Raw genomic sequence first — 22914 nt, 5'->3', positions numbered from 1 at the left:
CTAGAAGTCAGAAAAGATGTAAAACATTGTAGTACAACTCATTGTAGTCAAGATCGTGCACTTACACGTTTGTGTGAACACGCTTCAGATGTGTCAATGAGCTTCTCTCCCTGTTACGATTAAACTGAAAACTTTATTACGACTGCCACTAGGGGGCGAACTCCGGCGATCATTTCTGTATGTCGTGTGCAGTGGAAAGGTGGCTTTAGGCTACGGCTCAATTTATTCAACTATGGGCTAGACCAAGGGTCAAACAAATTGTGCATTGCGTTGATAAAGTTAGTTGCGTTAAAATGAATTTGCGTTAACGTGTTATTAATGTGTAAATTTGAACGGCCCTAATATTTATACTTGCATATAATTTGTATATTTATACATTTTTATACTTATTATTGTGGCATTGTTTTCTGCAAGAAACATAAACATTTTATAGTGTGACTTGTGACATATATCAACATTTTTTTACTTAAGCAGACATACTGCGCTACATGTTTTAGATTAGGGATCGACCGATATGGATTTTTCAGTGCCGATACCGATTTTTGTTTCATCAGCCTTAGCCGATGACCGATACAGGCTGCCGATTTTCTTGAGCCGATATTTGGAGCCGATACTGCTTTTGCTCACTCAATTTACATCATAAAAATTATGTAAAAAATGGCATGTTGTTAAAAAGAGATGTCATTGTCCAAACTAGTTCTTACATTCATTTTAGTCTAGGACTAGTCTAATCCCTGTCTGGGAAATCGCCCCATATAGATGAGAAATAAAAACCAGCTTTGTTCTACTTTGTTGTTTTTAGTCACATGACCTGCAATCGATTGCAGGTTCCAGCACTCTGTCTGTAAATAATGGCAGAAAAAATCGGGGAACATGGCAGCCACGTATCGGCCTATGCCGATACACATAAAACTCGCAAATATCAGCCCGATATATCGGCTAGCCGATATATCGGTCTATCACTATTTTAGATAACAATACACAGGATATTAATACCATCTCTTGTAATGTTTTACTACTGTATATCTAAACAAATAAATAATCCAAAAACCAAATACACAAATTGCATTAATTATTACAGATGCATTACTCTTTACTCATCTCCTATAACATTGTGCTTCTAAGCCCGTATTAAGAAATATTTTTACCCATATAATATAGTTTTTATGCATTGTAGGACTTCTGCATCTGTTCCCTCATATCTTTAACCAACTTATTAATTCTTTTAAGATATTATTTTTCTAACATGTTTACATCTTCAGTGTAAAAACGTGGAAAATAGTACAAACACATCAGTCAGTTTAATAGATATCACTGAACTGACTGTTTTTAATGAATCATGCTCAGAAATTGCCTGGTTTGCACTAAATTTGCTTTATTTTCTGGCATGGACTGTCCGTGTGTTAATGAATGGTGATCATTTGGTAAATATAGGCCATGTTGTACTGTAACTCAGTATATGCAGAAGACAGCAGGAACTTGGACAGAACCAACAGTGTCTCTTTGATCTATAATGCACACATAAACATTAGAGGATGTCTTCAAGGTCCAGCTCACTCTTAACATTTAACCGCATTAACAGAAGTGGCTCATGCACTCTTACTCAACCCAGCATGGACATCAAGTCACGGCCTCACGATCAATGAATGTTATAGAGCAATGACTCTTCTTATATGCTTCACAGGAACATACTGTACATCTGTAAAAGAGAATAATGATCTTGCATTGCATTACAGAAGGGATGGTTATAGCCATAAAAATTTAATCTGTGCATTTTACACTGATAATAATGTACAGCGAAAACGTCATTGTTTAAAGGAATAGTCTACTCATTTTCAACACCAAACCATGTCACTACCTTAACTAAGAACTGCTAATACATCCCTCCACCATCTGAGCGCGTGCACGCAAGCGCTGGAGCGCGCCGCAACACCTCGACAGCACCCAGCCTAGCCCCATTCATTCAATGCCACCAATCAGAGACAAAGTTAGAAGTGACCAAACACATCAACGTGTTTCCTATTTAAGATGAGTAGTTATACGAGCAAGTTTGGTGGTACAAAAAAAAACGTATCGCTTTTCTAAGCGGATTTAAAAGAGGAACTATATTTTATGGCGTAATACCACTTTTGGGAGTACTTCGACTTGGCGCAGTAACACCCTCCCTCTCCCATTATGAGAGGGAGAAGGGGAGCGGACTTTTCAGGCGAGTCGAAGCACTCCCAAAAGTGCTATTACGTCATATTATCCACATTGCATTTTATAAAAACTTAAAGGAGTATTTTATGTGTATGGAAAGTACACTATAAAAAGTTAAAGGTTACATTAATGAAAAAAATTACTTTAATTGGGAACACCTAAAAAAAGTTGTTTAATTGTTAAATTATATGTTTAAGTGAAAAATACTTTGCGAAAAAGTTGAGAAAACTTACATTTTTAGGTGTTACCACTTGTAAAAGTATTTTTTTAAGATGATCTAACTTTTTATAGTGTACTCAAACTCATCATGATACGATATGATATAGATTTTATCATGCAGCAAAACAATGTTTGCCGATACCTCAAAGTCAGTGATAATTTTTTTTGTTAGTTTTTTTGGCCTTTTTTATTTAGACAGTATAGTGGAGTGTAGACAGGAAAGTGTTGGGTGGAGATAGGGGATCGGCAAAGGACCTCAGAGACGGGAATCGAACTTGTGTCGCGGTGAGCACACTGGTGCTATATGTTGGCGCACTAACCACGGGGCTATTGGCGGCGACAGTGACACAGTTTTGATTCAGTTTGATTTAGCGGCAGATCGATCAATTTATCGATATTTAGACAGTTTTCCGACAGTTTTTGTGTCTGTCATTTCGAAGCTACCACCACTTTGTTGTTGCATCACAATCTGACGTGCAAGCAGTATTTTAATTAAAGTGTCCATAACACATGCTGTTTCTGCATATCTTATGTTAATCTGGAGTACCTATAGAGTAGTATTACATACTTTATATATCCGAAGATTCTTTAGTTTGATCAGATTTATAAAAGACAGATTAGCTTGTGTCTTTTCGATAACGTACAAAAAAAATTTGTCAACACTTTATACAACACTGGATAACTTCTGATTCACTACATGTTTGTGTCGTTATATAATATGCACTTACGTGCCTATTTCCAACATAACACAAGTCTTAAGGGTCGTTCACATGATTATAATGATAACTATAACGATAACTATATTAGCATCCACATTACCAAACGATAACGATACATTTATGCTAATTCACTCACACGTACGGCACTCGCGCAAATCACTTGCCTTTAATATTGCATATTTATTCTAAAAACTTTTGCAATTGTTTACATGTCACTGAATATGTAATATGTTTGTGTTGCATTTACACAGCGGGTAACCAGCGGATGTCCTCAACACGCTGCGTTTCGCATACTCTAAACAGTGAATCTAATAGTTTGTGTAATCTCTTACCTTTAGGCGTAGTTAATGTAGTAGAATAAAAAGTATTACGTAGTCAATTTCCCAGCAACTGCGTCAGCGCTGGATACCTGAGGTAATTTTATGTTATGGACCTCAGCAATGAGCTTCACTGTCATTTCAAGTGAGCGTGCACTTGAAGTTCAAATAGATTTGATTGTCTGTCAATGGTTTATCGTTCATCAGGTGGGGAAAAAATTTTCTTAGAAAGTGATATCAACGATACCGTTCATTGTATCGTTATAGTTGTGGTGTGAACGCCGCTATTCTCTTTAATATAAAACGATTTTTAAAACTATATTTTTTATAGTTATCATTATCGTTATAATGTGAACGGCCCTTTACTTACCGCATGCAACTCATGTATCGGTTGGGATTGTTTAATTAAATCCAGCGTTAAACAAACACCCACGTAAATCTCCGCTGCCACCTCGGATAACAAACTATATTGTTTCCATAAGGCTGGCTTTCTTCTTCTTACATCCATAAACACACTTCTTTTGTGCCATTGTTGAGTTTTGATATAAAACAAAGCTGTCGCGTAAAGTGATGTCTGTAACTTAGCGTCCTCGGTTCTCGCTCTCCCGCTGATTGACGTGTAGGCGTGGTTTTCTGGGGGACGTGCCCATAAAAAGAAGCGAAACGTATAGCGTACCCCTGAAACATCAGCTGGACCCGTAATCGTAAAACCTTTCCGAAACTTGTACGAACCCTGGCGAAGTGCATTCGGCACAGAAGTACTTTGTAACACATCCAACTGCTCTTTTGACATTTTGCATTTGTTTAGCATGAGGAAACCATCTGTTAAATTGTGTTAATAAGTCAGAAAGCATGAAATACCGTTGAAACCCCCTCAAACAAAAATGTGGTTCGGCTGAAATGCATATACTGTAAGGAAAAAAATCCCTGCTGCACTTAAATTTTTAAGTTTAATCAACATGAATTTACAAGTAATTTCAATGTTCTGATTAGTGAAGAATTGCCATAAATTGTAAAAAATAAAGTTCAATTAGCTTAAAGAAACAGTATGTAGGATTGTGGCCAAAACTGGTATTGCAATCACAAACTGTTGGCCAATACACAACATGACAACATAAACAACAGTTGAGGGCTGCAACTCCACTTTTTAAATGACAATATCCTGGCCAGACCACTGTAGTCAGTGATATAAGTATTTGAAATGAAAATGATTTCTTAATGTCTAGCGCGACATATCAGGGCCATTTTATGATTAATTGATATAAATTTCTTACATACAGTTCCTTTTAAGTTATTTATAGGAACTCACTAGTCAAGAAAGTTGAAATATACTGTAAATCAAGATGATTAAACTTAAACAGTTAAGTGCATCAAGGAAATTTTACAGTGCAGACAGATGTTACTTGAACTGTTGAACATAAAAGTACCTCATATCGATATTTGACGTGTGGCATACATGCATCGTATCATTAGACATTAGGTCAATGCTTCAATCTATAACGTTGTATTGTAATTTCCCTATTAAATACACCACTCAGCACAAAACCTAAAGCATATTGTATTTTGTCTGTATAGTCTTTTTTGCATTATCTAGAGTGGAAATAGCTGAATGTGTAAAAGTCATCTGTTTGAATTGCTCTTGTATTTCACAGACTGGTGTCATCCATTCATGCTGTCATGGCGGTGCCAGTAGGCATTATTGTGGTGTATTCCTGCAGTGGGAACGTGATTACAGACCGGTAGGTCAAGCACACTTCTGACGACACATCAGTGCTGAACTTTGCTACAACACACTGTCACCTATATGTTTACACAGCCCTATTTAATGTTTTATAAAGGTTATAATAAAATAGTTTCAGACCTGGATGATAATTACAATACATTACATTAATCCAGCCATGCTAAAATACGTATTATACGACTATGAAACTTGCTCACACTAGTGGACAGTGTGTATATCCCTGTGCCACATATTAATTAAAGTCGCAATGAAATGTGTGCACTCTGGACCTAAAATAAACACACATGCGAGCACTGGCCAGTATATAAAATTGTGGAAAGTTGGTTTATTGTTTAGCCGGTTGGTATCACTTTAAAAGGCAGTCACCTGCTCGTGTCCAATCCCACCTTTCTCAGGGCAATAGTGCTTACCTCTGTTCCCACAGCACATCTGCTGACCCCTTGGCTCCGCCCCCACTTCAAGGACACAGGGAGGAGGAGATTAAGTACATAGAGTCCCAGCATACCAGCTGTTACCTACATCTGTGCCCCTCCCTCTGGCCTTCCCTTGCACTGGAACAACACCTGTAATGCAGCCTCTGCCACCTGTTCGTGATGGCAGGGTGACACGTGAGCGTGCTTGTGACGTAACAGAGAGTAATCCACATCAGACACTTGCCCTGCAGGACGAGAGAAAGCTCCCAACCACCCAGATAATCCCCAGAGGCTTAATACTCGGCTTGAGCACATGCATAACCGCAATGCTCAGCAGCCTGAGCGACAAGGAATATCCAATGACACTGTGTGTCTTAAAGGCATAGTTCACCCAGAAATCTTTTGTGACCTAGTCTGTGAAAACCTAGCTAAAGTTTTTTTGTGATTTACTGAAAATCATCCTACATGATGTCAAACACATTCTGTGAAAAATAACCTTGATATCTTTAAAGGGACACTCCACTTTTTTTGAAAATAGGCTCATTTTCCAGCTCCCCTAGAGTTTAATATTGAATTTTTTGCCGTTTTGGAGTCCATTCAGCTGATCTTTGGGTCGGGTGGTGCCACTTTTGGCATGGCTTGGCTCGGTTCATTGTGTCTGATTGGACCATTGGCATCGCGCTGGATGATAACCAAAGAGTTTTGATATTTTCCTATTAAAACATGACTCTTCTGTAGTTACATCATGCACTAAGACCGACGGAAAAGGCGCAATATTACGCAGTGCCTGAAAATAGTCCCCTGCTATTGAAAGTAACCAAGGGGACTATTTTCGGGCAGTGTGTAATATCACTACGCCTGCTGCAGCCATGTTACGGCAACAAAGTCCTTGATTATTACGCCAAAATGATAGTATAGTTCCTAGCCATATCGGCCTAGAAAATCGCAAATGTAAATTTTCTGTCGGTCTAAGTACGCGTTGCAACAGCAGAAAAGTCAGGTTTTAAATAGGGAAACGCTATAATCGAAAAATATACTAAAAATTTCGAAACTCTTTGGTTATTTTTTAGCACGATGCTAATGGTCTAATCAGATTCAATGGATTATGCTAAGCTATGCTAAAAGTGGAACTGCCAGACCCGGAGATCAGCTTAATGGATTCCAAAACGGTAAAAATGAAATGTTTAACTCTACGGGAGCTGGAAAATTAGCATATTTTCAAAAAAGTGGAGTGTAATTTAATATTGACTGAGTATATGTTTCATTACTGTCACATAAGTCTCTCAAGATCTTATCATTTTCATTTATTTCATGTATAATGTCTTGTTATTTCTTTTTAAATGTGTGCAATATATACTGTAACATAATGAAGCATTGTTTGCCGTAAGTTCATACGATGGCTCTGTTTCAATACCTATCCTAGACAGCATTATGAGGCATAGGCACGCTCCGGATGGAAATCCTATATGAGAAATTACTGCACATTATGTATGCTATAGATCTAAAGGGATCTGTAGATTTAAAGAGATATTTCACCCAAAAATGAAAATTACCCCATCATTTACTCGCCCTCAAGCCATCTTTTCAGACAAACACAATAAGAGTTAAAGAAGAACATTTTCTGGTTGTTCCAAGCTTTATAATGGTTTTTGTAAGTTTCAAATATTGATATATAAATATTTCTTACAAAATAATTTTTCTCAGAAGGTCTTTATTAAAGGGGACAGAGAATGAAAAACCATTTTTACCTTGTCTTTGTTGAATAATGGTTGTCTACCTGGGTGATTCTCACAAAAACTTGGTTTTAAAAATGTCAAGCATGAAAATGTAAAAATTGCTTAAATTTACTTTTTTTCCCACCAGACATTGAAAAACAAAGTCTGGAGTAAATGGGAACATTAATTTAAAAAACTTTTACTTATCATTTAACACTTTTTGTAACATAATTATAAAAAATAGTCCTAAAAAATCTCATTACCGCAACAGTCAAAAAACATTGACATATTTTCAAAATGACATGACAAACCTGAAAGAACATCATTTGGAGATTCTGCACATGCATTTAAAATCAAAGTATTATGCTTCTATTAATTAAATTAACATTTAATAAGCATCTGTTGCGGTAATGATAATCAAAATGTCGTGTAAGCATTCTGACAAGACAATATTTCAAATTAACTGTAAAAAAAATGATCTTACCTGGTAGCCATCTTGAAGTAACTGGTCCATGTGCTTGGTCACTCAAAATCAAACTTTATTAAAATTCTGTATGTGTGCTTAAACTGTTTTCAAAAAGTGTTGCGGAGGATGAGAACATCAGGCATGGACACATCATTTTCCTAATTTTTCTTCATTATTATTATAAATGAATATTCAGTAAATATTTTTTCTGTCATCTAAAGTAGTCTAGCAAAACATCCATTTATTTTTTTTCTTAATATTTTTGTGTTAATTTGATTAAATTACAACATTGCGCATGTTCAAACACAGCCGGACACATTGCGGTAATGAGAATTTCAGCAGAAAATGAGATAAAATTTACAATTATAAATTCTTATGTTGAAATCACACATTGTGCAAGGTAGAACACAGTATTGTGTTAATTCTGATGCTTTTTAATGTTACTATATTACACATTTTAAAGCTAAAATCATTAGTGCCGTGGTGTTTCAATGGTTTCGTGAGAATCACCCACCCGCATTCACGAACATACAAAAAGTGCTAAACATGCTAAACATCTCAGTCTCATAGAAATTCCTCTTTTAGAAATGTCAAATTTTAAAAAAATTCAAATGTCAAAAAAATCTGAAAAACTGATGCTTATGACATCACAGGCATCTCCCTGCCCCTCCACTTTAAAATAATTGGCTACATTTTTTGAGTGGCAGCAAAGTCAGCCAATCAGTAATGAGATTGCAAGTTAAGCCAGTAGGGAGAGCCAAATAGGTGCAAAACCACTTGTTTAAAATCCCCCACCCTAATAGAGCTATCTGAGAGAGGTTTTTAGGAAGCTTCTAAGGCATTACAGACCCAAACAAAACATTTTTGTCTACATGTCACATCACAGAACAAGGATAAATACCCCGTTCAATCATTCTATGTCACCTTTAACCCCCTGAAGCCGTGTGGATTACTTCCGTGAAGGATGTATGGACTTTTTAAAGGGATAGTTCACCCAAAAATGAAAATTCTGTCTTAATTTACTCACTCTCATGTTGTTACAAACCTGTATAAATGTCTTTGTTCTGATAAACACAAAGGAAGATATTTTAAGAAATGTTTGTGGCCAAACCGTTCGTGGACCCCATTCACGTCCATAGTATTCTTTATTTCCTATTATGGGTCCACGGATGGCTTGGTTACAGACATTTCTCGGGGTATCTTCCTTCGTGTTTGTCAGAACAAATAAATTTATGCGGGTTTGTAACAACATGAAAGTGAGTAAATGATGACAGAATTTTAATTTTTGGGTGAACCCTCCCTTTAATGCTTCAAATCAGAAGCACCATTTACTAGCATTATAAAGCTTGGAACAGTCAGGACATTTTCTAATATAACTCAGTTTGTCTGAAAAAAGGTAATCATATACATGGAATATGGCTTAAGGGTGAGTAAATCATTGCGTAATTTAAATTTTTGGCTGAACTTTTCCTTTAAGTCTCTTCAAATGGTGCGTACCCCTGATGCTTTTATCTCATAAATCAAGAACGCTTTCTAAAAACCTATTCAAACCTATGCAATTTGTTAAAAATCGCCACACTCGGACATTACCTTAAAAAGCAGTTGCCTTTGTAGACCGCAGACGGCAATACTGCTTACAACTGTAGGTTTTGAAACAGAGCTACTATTTATTCACTTGTTTTGTTCCCATTCTGTTCCAGACACTGGCTGGCCACCCATTTTGTCATTTGGTACGGTGTGCCCTACATGTCATACGACATCTTCGCCATGTACCTCAGCCATTACTATCGCTTCCGGGTCAAAGGTCACAAGGACTATAAAAGCCACTCGCTGCAAACCATCAACTCATTCGTGAGGAAAGAGTTCCTGCTGGTCCTTCATCATATTGCACTGCTCACCATTCTGCTTCCAGTGACTCTGGTGAGAGAGCGAGAGATATGACACGTAATAATGTAAAGTCAGAGAGTAATGGACCTTCTCAAATAACCACAGGAACAGACAGGCCTGCCTATAGTCTGGACCAAATGGGAGGGAATGAATGTTAAAGGGGGGGCGGGTGCCATGCCTTTGTGTTTAAGTACCTGATCCATGAGAAACAATTACCTTAATAGCAGCTGTTACAGGACAGATGGACACACACGCACACAGCGCTGGAAACCTGGCCTTTTGTTTGGTGTCACTGCCTGTCAGTGGTGATATGAGATCATTTTACCCACACTTCCATTATTCACACACAGCTGCTGCTCAGATAGCACCGTACACACACAACACATAAAATGACCCACTGAACGGAGCCACAGACACAACAGATTCTGATAATGTAATAAATGAAGGCCTTGACCACCATAAGCACACGTTTAAAGTCCGTAATGGACTTTAAAAGATCATATGAGATCAAGTTTTAAAGTATACATCATATTATGCATCGTGTTACAGCATGGGCAAACAGGATATAGACCATTTCAAATGATGTAAACAACACTGGTCCAGAAACACTTCCTGTTACAGTTTGTGACAGTTATTTTTTATTTCACATATATCATTATCTTTAAGATGTTTGTTTAACTAATTCAGGTTTATATGTTCTGTTGGTTTATTTTATCCCAACGTTTATCTAGTGTTAAAAAACGGAAACAGGAAGTGCTTCTGGACCAGTGTTGTTTACATCTTTTGAAATGGTCTACATACATTATTAACCTCTTAACTCTTTCCCCGCCATTGACGAGTAATCGCGTCAATTTAGAAAAAACATTTCCCTGTCAATGATGCTTCCCTGATGAGTTTTTACGGTATTCTATAATTCTGCTATTATCCACTAGGGGGCGCTCTTACCCAATTTATAGAAAAACTGAAGCATCAACTAATTTTACAACATTGTAAACACAGTGTATGTTTTGCTCATAGTTCTGAATCTGATCTTTAACAAAAGTCCTTTACAAAAATGCAATTATTTCAGCTTTTTGCTAAAAATTTTGTATTTTTAAAGGGAACCTACCCATATGTGAGAGGTGATAAAAAGAGAACAAATGAAGATAGGATGAAACTTTTCCCCCGTTTTGTTTGTTTTAAAGCAGAGGGTCTGTTCTTTTTTTTTTTTAGATATATTGTATGTTTATATATTTATAGAAGAAAAATTTCCTGGAAGGCATTTTGTGAAACTTTTGTAAAAATCCCAAAAAGTGCTGGCGGGGAATGAGTTAATTGTCACGGCCCACGGATGGGCCCAAAGTGTTTACGTTACTATTGAACCGATAATAGCCTGTTCTTTCAAAACAAAATTTGAAATTGAAAACGGGAAAGCTTTAAGAATATAGATTTCATATTTTGAAATTAAGTAGGGACAGTCATTTTAACTCTTTCCCCACCAGCATTTTGGGTATTTGAACATCCTGCTATTTTGCAAGTTCTCCTACTTCATCATGGAGGGGTCTGAAATTGTCATCGTAGGTGAATGTCCACTGTGAGAGACAAATCTAAAACAAATCCAGAAATCACAATGTATGATTTTTTTTAAAACTATTTATTTGTTTGATAAAGCGGCAAATAAGTATTTGAACACCTGTCTATCAGCTAGAATTCTGACCCTCAAAGACCTGTTGGTCTGCCTTTAAAATGTCCACCTCTACTCCATTTATTATCCTAAATTAGATGCACCTGTTTGAGTTCATTAGCTGCATAAAGACACCTGTCCACCCCATACAATTAGTAAGAATCCAACTACTATATAAACATACAATATATCAAATAAAAGAACAGACCCTCTGCTTTCAAACAAAAAAAATAGTGCTGGGCAAAGATTAATCGCATACAAAATAAAAGTGATTATTGGTATAATATGAGTGTGTGCTGTGTCTAATTATTATGTATAAATATATATATATACACACATTCATGTATGTATTTAAGAAACATTTACATGTTTATATATATTTATTTATATTTTTATATAATCTATATTAAATATAAATAAAAAACAATTCTGAAATGAATATATGAATGTGTGTGTCATTAAATATACATAATACTTAGACACAGTACACGCACATATATTATGCAAAAAAAATCATTTTATTTTGTATGCGATTAATCGCGATTAACCTTTGCCCAGCACTAAAAAAAAAAACAGTTTCATCCTACCTTGATTAGTTCTCTTCTTATCACCTCTCAAATATGGGTAGGTTTTTTTAAAAACACCAAATTTTGAGCAAAAAGCTGAGATAATTTCATTTTTGTGAAGGACTTTTGATAGAAATCAGATTCAGAGCGATCCTCAAAACATAAACGGACTCTTTCACGTGAGGCGTTGCTTCCGGGTTGTATAAGTTGCGGATAATAGCGTGGATATTATCCTGGTGGATAATAGCGGTTTTGCGGATTGCCGTAAATACTCATCATTGGCAGGGAAGGGTTTTCTCCTATTTGACGAGTTAACTGTAAAGTGTAAAAGTCACTGTGATTTTTAAATGTTACGGACGTCATAGAAATCTATATTAATTATTATATATAAATAACACTAATATTATATTCTTAAAAAATGTAGTGTAAGTGGATCATATTTATAGTTTTTGGGGCCAATAATGATAATTTGAATGACCATTACGGTACATTTTACACGCAGCGAAAGCTTGACTGAAGGCTTGTCTGAAATGTGGCCAACAGCGAATCACAGTGGCCACAACACATGCTCCGGTCTTGCATAAACATAATTGGCTGGCTCGCACTCTAGGTTATTTGCATAAGGCGATCTTATTGGCTGACGCATACATTGGCGTTTGAAAAGTTGAGAAACTTCTGCCGTGAGCAAAGGCAGTGACGCGACATTGACGGATACACAATTCAGTTCGGCAACACATGACGTCACCCATTATAAGTAAATGAGAAGCGTTAACGCTTTCACCCTGTGTGAATGTACCGTTTAGACATCTACAAAACTAGTTCATAAACAGACTTCATCTATCTGTGAAAACTTCATTGTGTGTTTAGTAATATTTGTGTTTTCGCACCAGTGTCTTTTTAGTAATTTATACTCTTTATTAACCTTAAGAGCGCAGCTGTCTGCATTTTGTCTGTTGTGTTGAATGGCTAGCGGTGCAAATATTTGCTCTGGCTTAAATTTAATTCAGTGATAATTATGTAATGCCTTTTAAAATGAATGGATAATACATCAGTGCTATTGGTCACATTGTCTGTATGTTTGTGCTGACTGTTGGTTTGGTCTCTGTGTAATTCAGTTCCTCAGGAAGGACCAGGGGGATTATTTCATTGGCTGTCTTTTCCTCACTGAGCTCAGCACTCCCTTTGTTTCACTGGGCAAAATCCTTATTCAGGTAAACTGATCCGAAACTGTGATGCACATGACACTTAACACTCTTAAAGAAATAATTCATCCAAAATTTTAATTCATGTCATCATTTCCTCAACCTTATTTAACAACAAAGATATACAGCCCCAGTCACTATTTACTATTTTTGTATTAAAAATGGCCAGGTTTATCTTAAAAAATAAAACAAATGGTAAAGAAAGTCATACAGGTTAAAAAAAAACCCAGGGGCCGGTTGCATAAACATAGCCGTGACATTAAGACTGCGTCTTAAGAATGATTCTGACTAACTAGCAATTAGTTAGGGCTAATCAGTCTTATTATTTGGATTTAAATTAGACCAATCTACCTTTCTATGTAACATACTTAAAACAGTTATGATCAGTCTTGAAGAAAAAAATTCATGATTAACTTTTAAGACTAGTCTTTAAGTTTTATGCAACCGGCCACAGGTTTAAAAGTTTAGGAAATGATGAATAAATTAAAATTTTTTGGTGTACTGTTCCTTTAAGATGACTGTGTTAACTATATTAATAGATGGAGGTCTATAAGAGTGCCTAGTCTTCACTGTGAGTATAAGCTTTAAGATCATGTCTCGCATATAGGGCCGGGCTATACACTTAAAATTTGATAACTCGATATCTTTTAAAAAAAATGTGTGGATACTTGATATGAACCTTGATAATTTTGCTTTTGTTCTGAAGTAGTACTTTTCACACACTTTAAAGGGATAGTTCACCTTAAAATGAAAATTCTGTCATCATTTACTCATCCTCATGTTGTTCTAAACCTGTATGAATTTCTTTTCTCTGATGAACACACAAGAAGATATTTTTGGTAAACACACAGCAGATAGTGACCATTGACTTCCATAGTAGGAATACAAAATCTGATGGAATATAAGGGGTAATGTCAACTGTGTACTTACCATCATTTAGCAAAATATTTTCTTTATCATTTATCACAATACTTCCAAAATATTTTTTTTCCTACTATGGAAGTCAATGGTCACTATCTGCTGTGTGTTTACCATAATTTCTCAAAATATCTTCTTTTGTGTTCATCAGAAAAAAGAAATTCATACAGGTTTAAAACAACATGAGGATGAGTAAATGACGACAGAATTTTAATTTTAAGGTGAACTATCCCTTTAATAAAGCATGATTTGGGTAGAATATTTGGGACCCTGAGCCACAAAGCTAGTCATAAGGGTACTTTTTTTAAAAAATTAAGATGTATACATTATCTGAAAGCTGAATAAATAAGTTTTCCATTGATGTATGATGTATTTGTTTGGACAGGACAATATTTGGCAGAGATGCAACTATTTGAATCTGAGGGTGCAAAAAATCCAAATATAGAGAAAGTCGCATTTAAAGTTGTCCAAATGAAGTCCTTAGCAACACGCATTACTAATAATAAATACATGTTTTATATATTTATGGTAGGACATTTCCAAAAAATCTTCATGGAAGGAACATGATCTTTACTTATTATCTTAAAGATTTTTTTCTGAAAAATACATAATTTTGACCCATACAATTTATTTTTGGCTATTGCTACAAATATACCTATGCAACTCATGACTGGTTTTGTGCTCAAGCGTCATATAAATGTTTACTAAATAAAATTAGACCTAGTGACCACTTTTACGTACATATGTATTCACAATATTGCGTAATATTATGTCTTCAGCACATGAGATATCTCGGTTATATCTATTATTCGATATATTGCCCGATCTTAGTCTCGCAGTCTTCTGTCTAGTCATAACATTCTTCTCTGTTATATCTTTATTCTGTCTTGCTTGCTTTTTTGACCTCGGTTAATTTGGTGAAATTGCTTTCAGATTTGCATCACACATACTTTTACTTTCTCACTGCCCCCTTTTGGTAATCATTGGTATGGCATTTCCAGCTTTCCTTGACCATTATGTCAACGGTAATGCATTAAAGGAATAGTTCACCCAAAAAAGGGACATTTCACAACACTTTTTTAAGATGTCAAATAAATCTTTGGTGTCTCCAGAGTATGTATGTAAAGTTCTAGCTCAAAATACCATATAGATAATTTATTATAACATGTTAAAATTGTCACTTTGTAGGTGTGAGAAAAAAAGTGAAATTTTTGTGTGTGTCCTTTAAAATGCAAATGAGCTAATCTCTGCACCAAATGGCAGTGCCGTGGTTGGATAGTGCAGATTAAGGGCCGGCATTATCCCCTTCTGACATCACGGGGAGCCAAAATTCAATTACCCATTTTTTCACAAGCTTGCAGAGAATGATTTATCAAAACTAAGTTACTGGGTTAAAGGATTAGTCAATTTTCTTTAAAAAAATCCAGATAATTTACTCACCACCATGTCATCCAAAATGTTGATGTCTTTCTTTGTTCAGTCGAGAAGAAATTATGTTTTTGGAGGAAAACTTTACAGGATTTTTCTCATTTTAATGGACTTTAATGCACGTAACATTTCAATGCAGTTTAAAATTGCAGTTTCAAAGGACTCTAAACGATCCCAAACGAGGCATAAGGGTCTTATCTAGCTAAACGATTGTTATTTTTTGCAAGAAAAATAAAAAATATGCACTTTTAAACCACAACTTCTCATCTATCTCTGGTCCTGTGACGCGCCAGCACGACCTCATGTAATTGCGTAATGCCTTGGAAAGGTCACGTGTTACATATATGAAACGCACATTTGTGGACCATTTTAAACAATAAACTGACACAAAGACATTAATTAATATCATTCGACATACAACAACGTCGGTACGGTCCTCTTTCTCTACACTTGTAAACACTGGGGCGTAGTTTCGCATACGTCCTCTGTGACCTCTTGACGTGATGACGTATTACGTGAGGTCGCACTGGCGCGTCACAATACCGGAGATAGACAAGAAGTTGTGCTTTAAAAGTGCATATTTTTTATTTTTCTTGTCTAAAATGACAATCGTTTTGCTAGATAAGACCCTTATGCCTTGTTTGGGATCGTTTAGAGTCCTTTGAAACTGCAATTTTAATCTGCATTAAAACTATTACGTGTTGGGGTCCATTAAAGTCCATTAAAATGAGAAAAATCCTGGAATGTTTTGCTCAAAAAACATAATTTCTTCTCGACTAAACAAAGCATTTTGGATGACATGGTGGTGAGTAAATTATCTGGGAAAATGGACTAATCCTTTAATCTTTATCACATTTTCTAAGTTGATAAAAGCACTGGGGACCCAATTATAGCACCTAAACATGGAAAAAGTCAGACTTTCCCCCTTTACATTTTTTTATTTATTTATTTGCAGAACTTGCTTTATAGGTCACATGAATCTAGAGTTTAGGCAGGCAGTGAACATAATAATTTCCCGTCTGAAAAAAGGATAATGAGTAATAGTAGCATTACTCCTGTTTTGTATCCTCACTTATAATCTTCAGTTCCTCTTCCTGTTATTCTTCTCTGTCTTCCTGTAGCTGGGCATGCAGGACTGCTGGCTGCACAAGGTTAATGGCGGCGCAGTGCTTCTGAGCTTCTTCGTGTGCCGGATCGCTCTCTTCCCGTTCATGTACTGGATGTACGGCTCCCACTACGGCATCCCCCTCTACAGCGTTCCCTTCCACCTGCCGCTCTCCACCAACCTGGGCAACCTCTGCATCCTGGCACCGCAGGTCTACTGGTTCGTCCTGCTTTGCTGTAAAGGCTACCGACTCTACAAGCGCGAACGGGATGCAAAGAACCAGGTCTCTCCGCTGTCCTCACCCGAGCCGGTCAACGATACCTCCAAGAAAGATTAATCTAAACCACGTCTGAAGGCTTCGATAAGACATTTTACGATTTTCATTCCTGTTACTGTTTCACTGCAGTCCGTACCTCTCGGCTCAACTATACACCATTCCTCGTGCGCATGGCTGTTACAGCGCTAGAAGTGTCTAATGGGTCCGATATCGAGATATCCTTTTTGTGATTGGAGGATCTGTTACAGTCTTTAAAGGATTACCTGTTACTTTTGTCATTTATCGATATGCTACCCTGTCTTATGAGTGTCTGTAGTACCACATAATATATTAGCATACATTATTTCAGCATTTCAAGCTTCTACTTTGCTTTGAGCTCAAGCATTTCCATGACTGCAGTGCTGTTGTTTACAGCTCATTGGAGTTCGGTGAATGTGTCCACACACACACACTGCCCTGCCGTGACTGTTTACACATCTCTAACACGATCCGCCCTTTACGTTCTGGAGGCTGCTAATGAATTCTGCTTCTCTTCTGTAGGCCTTCATAGGTTCTTACGTCCTCCATGTCACACGGGGGCAGTAGAGAGTCAGTTCCTCTGTTTACAATCGTACACACAGGACTTGTCTCATTCGGGCGGGGGGGCGTAGTAGGTCACACAAAGCACATAACGCTTGGCATGTCACCATTATACCTGGGGAAATCTCCAGGTGGTAGTTAAAGCAATAACACGGGGAGGGATTGTGGGTAGTTCGATAACTATGATAGATAAGGATAGAAAAGTTGCCTCGCTGCTTCTAAACATGATGTTTGTATGTCTACGGGATGTAATGCAGGGTTATTGGAAAACCAGGAGAAGTTTCTACAGATCTCTATAAACAGGTTTCTATCGAATCTGTAAATCGTAGTTCTGCTCGGCTCAGCTCAGCTAGGTCTTTATGAGTGCAATCTTTATAAAAGTCTTTATGTAGTTATCACGCACAACTGGATAAATCGTGAAAAAATGTGAACACTGGTAAACTGTCAGGAAAACGTTCCCTAGCTGTTACCTTTAATTAAAAGGGTCATAATATGTATCCTTTATGGACAGATATGTATACGTTTGCTACCAATAAAGGCGTACTTTTTGGCCCGGTGACAGCTAGGGAGCATTTTTTGACCATTTTGTTTTTCTTCTGATAGTGTGATGATGTTAGTCGTCTTTATGGAGGCATTACTTGAAGGAAGCTTCAGTTTTAATCTTTCTATTAACTGAGCCTGCAGTTTGAGTTTTAGATGAATCATTATTTAATTTTTACTTTGAAGTGCAGTGTAAATGGGCTATCCGAGTGATTTTTGTGTGCAGGAACTCAAAAACCTTCGTTTTGGGGGACAGGGCATCTTTCATAATACATTTTGTGGATGCTGGACGCCATATAAATGTATCTCAGACGTTTTTAAGGACATTCAAAAGTCAGATTTATACGTTGCTTATTGCATACCCATGCACTCTTATTTAGCGCGTTTCTATAAGGTTGCCTTTAGCAAGTGTATGTGAGAGAGAAAGAGGATGACGGCTTATATAACAGTGTGTGTATAAGGTTGTACAGGGATTGAAAGAGAGAGAACGCTTTACTGCTTTGCTTTTTTGAAGGTTTTGATCTTTTCAAAAGTAACTATGCACTCATACATGTGGCAACACCATGCATGCTTCTTTTGGGTGGGATGCATTTTGGTGGATACGTTGATCATATTTGACCGATAATGCATGTCTTGTTCATGATCTTTTTGTTTGGAGTGTCCTCAGTTTTCAATAGTAGTGGGTCTGTCTGCTGTACAATGTAAAAAAGTTGGTTCAACTTAAAGGGATAGTTCACCCAAAAATGATGACATTAATGACTCACCCTCATGTCGTTCCAAACTCGTAATGGTGCATTCACACCAGCCGCGGTAGAGGCGACAAAAACGCGCTATTCGCGTGTAGTTGGCCGCTTGAACATTTGTGTTTACTCGCTTCATTCGCACGTGAAATTCTACTCATTTGAAACATTCACGTGGAAATTTGCGTCATGGGAGGGGCTTCTGCGACTCCGCTCGCTTCCTGTAATCACGTCAATACTACAGTAAGGTCCTGATTGGTTAACGCGGCGTGGAAATCTGCCGAAGTTCAGATTTTTCAACTTGCGCGTTCCCGCGGTAATGTCAATTTGCACGTTCCGCGCCATACGCGCTATGCCTACCGCGCCACAGGATGCCTAATTGCGTCTTTGCATTGACTTAAAGCAACACTATGTAGTTTTTTACCATAATGTCTCTAAAATTATTTCAGTGATAGAACAACTTTTAACTGGATAAATTGTACTGTTGCTGCAACCTGAGCAGCCTCCTAGCTGCTCTGAAAGTGGCGGTGGAGGGTAGAGCACACAGCCCCGCCCCTCCCCCTGCCTACAGAAGAGTGTCTGATACCAGGCACTGTTGCGCTTTTCAACCACATGGGGGAGCTGTAAGTCATTTTTACATGGAAACTACATAGTGTTGCTTTAACATGTAAATCACTTGCACTTGCCACCTCAGTGTGAACCCTGCATAATGCTACATACACACCAAACGCGTAACATCGCGTTGCTCGCTCTAGATTACTCGCGGGATTTAACTTTGTGTCAATGCGAATTTTTCGCTTGAGTTGAATATTTTTAACTTGGGCGACGACGTGTTTGAGGCGAATAGCGCGTTTTCGCTGTAAACGCACCACCCAAATTGCGTCATTCGCATCACCCCACTCGAGGACGCGTCTGATCGCGTCTTTGCACTGACTTTGTATGTAATCTACTTGCGCAAATCGTTGAACTCACGTCTGGTGTGAACCCACAGTAGGACCTCCGTTCATCTTCGGAACACAGTTTAAGATGTTTTATATTATTGGTCCGGGAGCTTGTTGGCCCTTCATTGAAGATCTACATACGGTATACTGTCCATGTCCAGGGGGGTAATAGAACATCGTCAAAGTACTCCATGTGACATCAGTGGGTCAGTTACAATGTGTTGAAGCATTGAGAAGGCATTTTGGTCCAAAAATTACGACTTTATTCAGCATGGTCTTATCTTCCGCATCTTTTGTGGGGCGCATGCAGAAGACTGAAGTCACGCAAATGACGTACGACTTGGCTGACGTGTTATCTGGTGCACCCGTGCTTCGTTTACAATCTCTGTAAGTTTGAAAAAAAAAACTTTGCAAACATGTCTGAGGATATCACGTCATCCGCGTCAGTGCAGCCACATGACTTTAGTCTCGCGCATGCGCTTCACAACTGACCGGGAGGAGAAGACAATGCTGAATCGTAATTTTTGTTATTTTTGGACCAAAATGTATTTTCGATGCTTCAACACATTCCCCACTGTCACATGGACTACTTTGATGGTGTTTTTGTTGCCTTTCTGGAAATGGACACGACAGTGTGCCGTGCGTGGATTTTCAATGAGGGGTCAATAAGCTCTCGAACTAAATCTAGGAAATCTTGAACTGTGTTTCGAAGATGAACGGAGGTCTTACGTGTTTGGAACGGGTCATTAATGACATTATTTTCATTTTTGGGTGAACTATCCCTTTAAAGCTGCCTGGTTGCCTTAAAATGTTAAGTTAATTCAACTTAAAAATATTAGTTAACTCAAAAAATATCTATTTTATGTTGAAATAACATTTTAAGGTACTTTTTGAACCAACTGTTTTGTGTTTGGCTGCTCTGTGCTTTAAAGCGTGCCGAGTTCATTTATTCTCTCTGTTTTTTAAGCATATGTGTCTCGCATAGGTCAGAGTGATTTTGTTTGCATTTTTTTGTGTAGCATAAGACATACCCATTAAATACTATTTATTAGACTCTATAATGTATTAATGGGCTCATATGTTGGTCGTTAGTTCTATTTAAGACATCATTAACCTTTAAATCACACTGATAATCATATTATAATACATGAAGCCTCCTCTCTCAGCTCAGGGTTTGATGAAAATATTCGGGCATGAAACGTGAGACTATCAACACGAAAATGACACAAAACACGGTAATGACACGATAAATGCTTCTGCTGGTGGTTTTGGTTTTCTTTGAAAGCTTTCCAACATGGCTTGAGATTTGACAACCTCTGACTTTAGTAGACCAAAGAACAGCAGGCACTTTAATCAGCATTCACTCATTCACCAAATCTTTATAAACTCGTGCTTATGGCTCAGGCATTCTTACGTCTCCTGGAGTCTCTTTTTTTGGAGTATTTGAATATCTTTTAATTTTGTCTTCGTAATTATGTGAAAACATATCAAGGTCATTTCAACCCAATATCAAACAATTTGCATAAAGACATTTTTAAGAACAAAATATTTTAAGAACAACATATTTTGCATTGTTACATTATTTTTTTGACATTACCCCTCCACACACACACAATTCTCCTAACCCTAATGTACATAGATGAGTAGGTATGAATTATAAATTAGGATTTTTGCATTATTTGCAATAGTAAATCACATTACTGTGATAGATGCATAATATTTGCATTGATATCTGTAGCTTTATTTTCTAACAGTATCTATTTTTTATTTTGAGATGAGGTTAACATGTTATTGAAGATCTCTTTGTTCCGAAAATAAATGACATATGAAAAAAAAGAGGTTTTTGGGGGGTTTGCTATCAGTTGCTTTGACTCTCAGCTTATCAAACCAGGCTGGACTCTTTCCGGATGGGTGGCCAGTTTGCGTGTAGTTTCTTCTTAATGGATGTAAGAGAAAAACGACGGGAGGTGAATATAGATAACTCAATTTGGGAAGGTCTAGGAATGGAAACTCAAGCTTTTATAAACATTCAGGTTTTGTTTTTCCGCCTCAAAATTGTGTCGTCTGGAATAGCGTAAATACAGTGCCTTGTATTAAAGTTATGCGCTCAGTGAAAATGAGCCGTGAGCAGGTGTTTGGTGTTTAGGTTGTTACTGCCTCTGCTAGATTTTTGTTTTAATTCAAAGGAATAAGGAGACATCTTTGTTATCAGGCATAGTGTTATAATACAAGTTTGATTTTAATATATAAATACATTGTTACAACTAATTTTGTCCTTCAAATATGCTTCTAAGTCTTAAAATATTTTTTATAATTGATGTTCTGTATGCTTGCTGTGTGTTTTATCATTATATTTGCGTAATGTGAAGGTCGAGATTGTTACCCAGTTTTCATCTATTCACAATCAGATCTGATTAGTTTTTATTAACAGACCAGAAATGCTAACAAAATTGACCCATCTTCAAATTAATTCCTTGGTTCAATCTCAATTGAGTTAAATATTAAATAACTCTCTTGTCCAGTGGGAAAGGAAACCTTTCGGAGAACTGGGATGTAGGCTGAAAGCATGTTTGCATTATTTGTTTCCTGGTTAGGACAACCCTCTTCCTGTCCATGTCAGCTTGACCTCAAAGCATGTTGTCATACACTGATTTTCTAATGCACAACCTTCAGCTGAGTTTTCATATAATATAGGTTTTTGTTTGTTTGTAGGATAAAACAAATCTTTTAGAAAAAGGGTTTGGAGTGAAACTAACTAATATAAATACTTGATTCATCTTATTTTCATGAAGCTTGTAAATCCAGACACTACTTTGGAGATAATAAATCTGATTTGATGAATTTTTTTTAACAGAGTGGCCTTTTTTTACAGAAGTTATATATCAATGTATTAAACCAGAAGACTGCACTTATTATTTTCCACAAGGTAAAGCTTTAGAGCTCTGTGGTCTATTTTTAAATAAGAGAAGACACACTAAAGGTATTCTTTGAAGTGTCTGGAGTTGTTAATATTAAGTAAATGAAGGGTTTCGTTGCAAAACGAGATAAATCCATTTTTTTTTACATTTTTGTTAAAACATGTTTATTATTATGTTATCATGTTATTATTTTGTTTTATGGTGCTACTTAGCTGAATTTTTTAAGATATGAAGGTTTAAATCAAAATAAACCAACTGCAGTTGAATTGAAATTAATTGGAATGCACAACCAAAAAACGAGATTTCTGAACAATTAAAAAAAATGGTGGTTATCTCGTTTTGCAACGAAACTCTTCAAATG

At 36.9% G+C, this 22914-nt stretch overlaps 1 protein-coding gene across 1 annotated transcript in view; it reads left to right on the top strand.

Annotated features, from left to right (window-relative positions):
• tlcd3a (TLC domain containing 3A) overlaps positions 1-22476 on the top strand; it is a 40403-nt gene extending 17927 nt beyond the window's left edge. The window contains exons 2-5 of the mRNA XM_055200571.2: positions 5107-5193; positions 9490-9709; positions 13021-13116; positions 16575-22476. Coding sequence (XP_055056546.1) covers positions 5107-5193; positions 9490-9709; positions 13021-13116; positions 16575-16895 — 724 coding nt within the window. The 3' untranslated portion in view covers positions 16896-22476. The remainder of the gene's footprint in view (positions 1-5106; positions 5194-9489; positions 9710-13020; positions 13117-16574) is intronic.
• Positions 22477-22914: the final 438 nt, after the last annotated feature.

This window comes from Misgurnus anguillicaudatus, chromosome 22 (genome assembly GCF_027580225.2).
Source record: "Misgurnus anguillicaudatus chromosome 22, ASM2758022v2, whole genome shotgun sequence".
NCBI classification, from domain to species: Eukaryota; Metazoa; Chordata; class Actinopteri; order Cypriniformes; family Cobitidae; genus Misgurnus; species Misgurnus anguillicaudatus.
The sequence above is the reverse complement of the archived record's forward strand: the minus strand, read 5'-3'. Positions and strand labels throughout refer to the sequence as shown.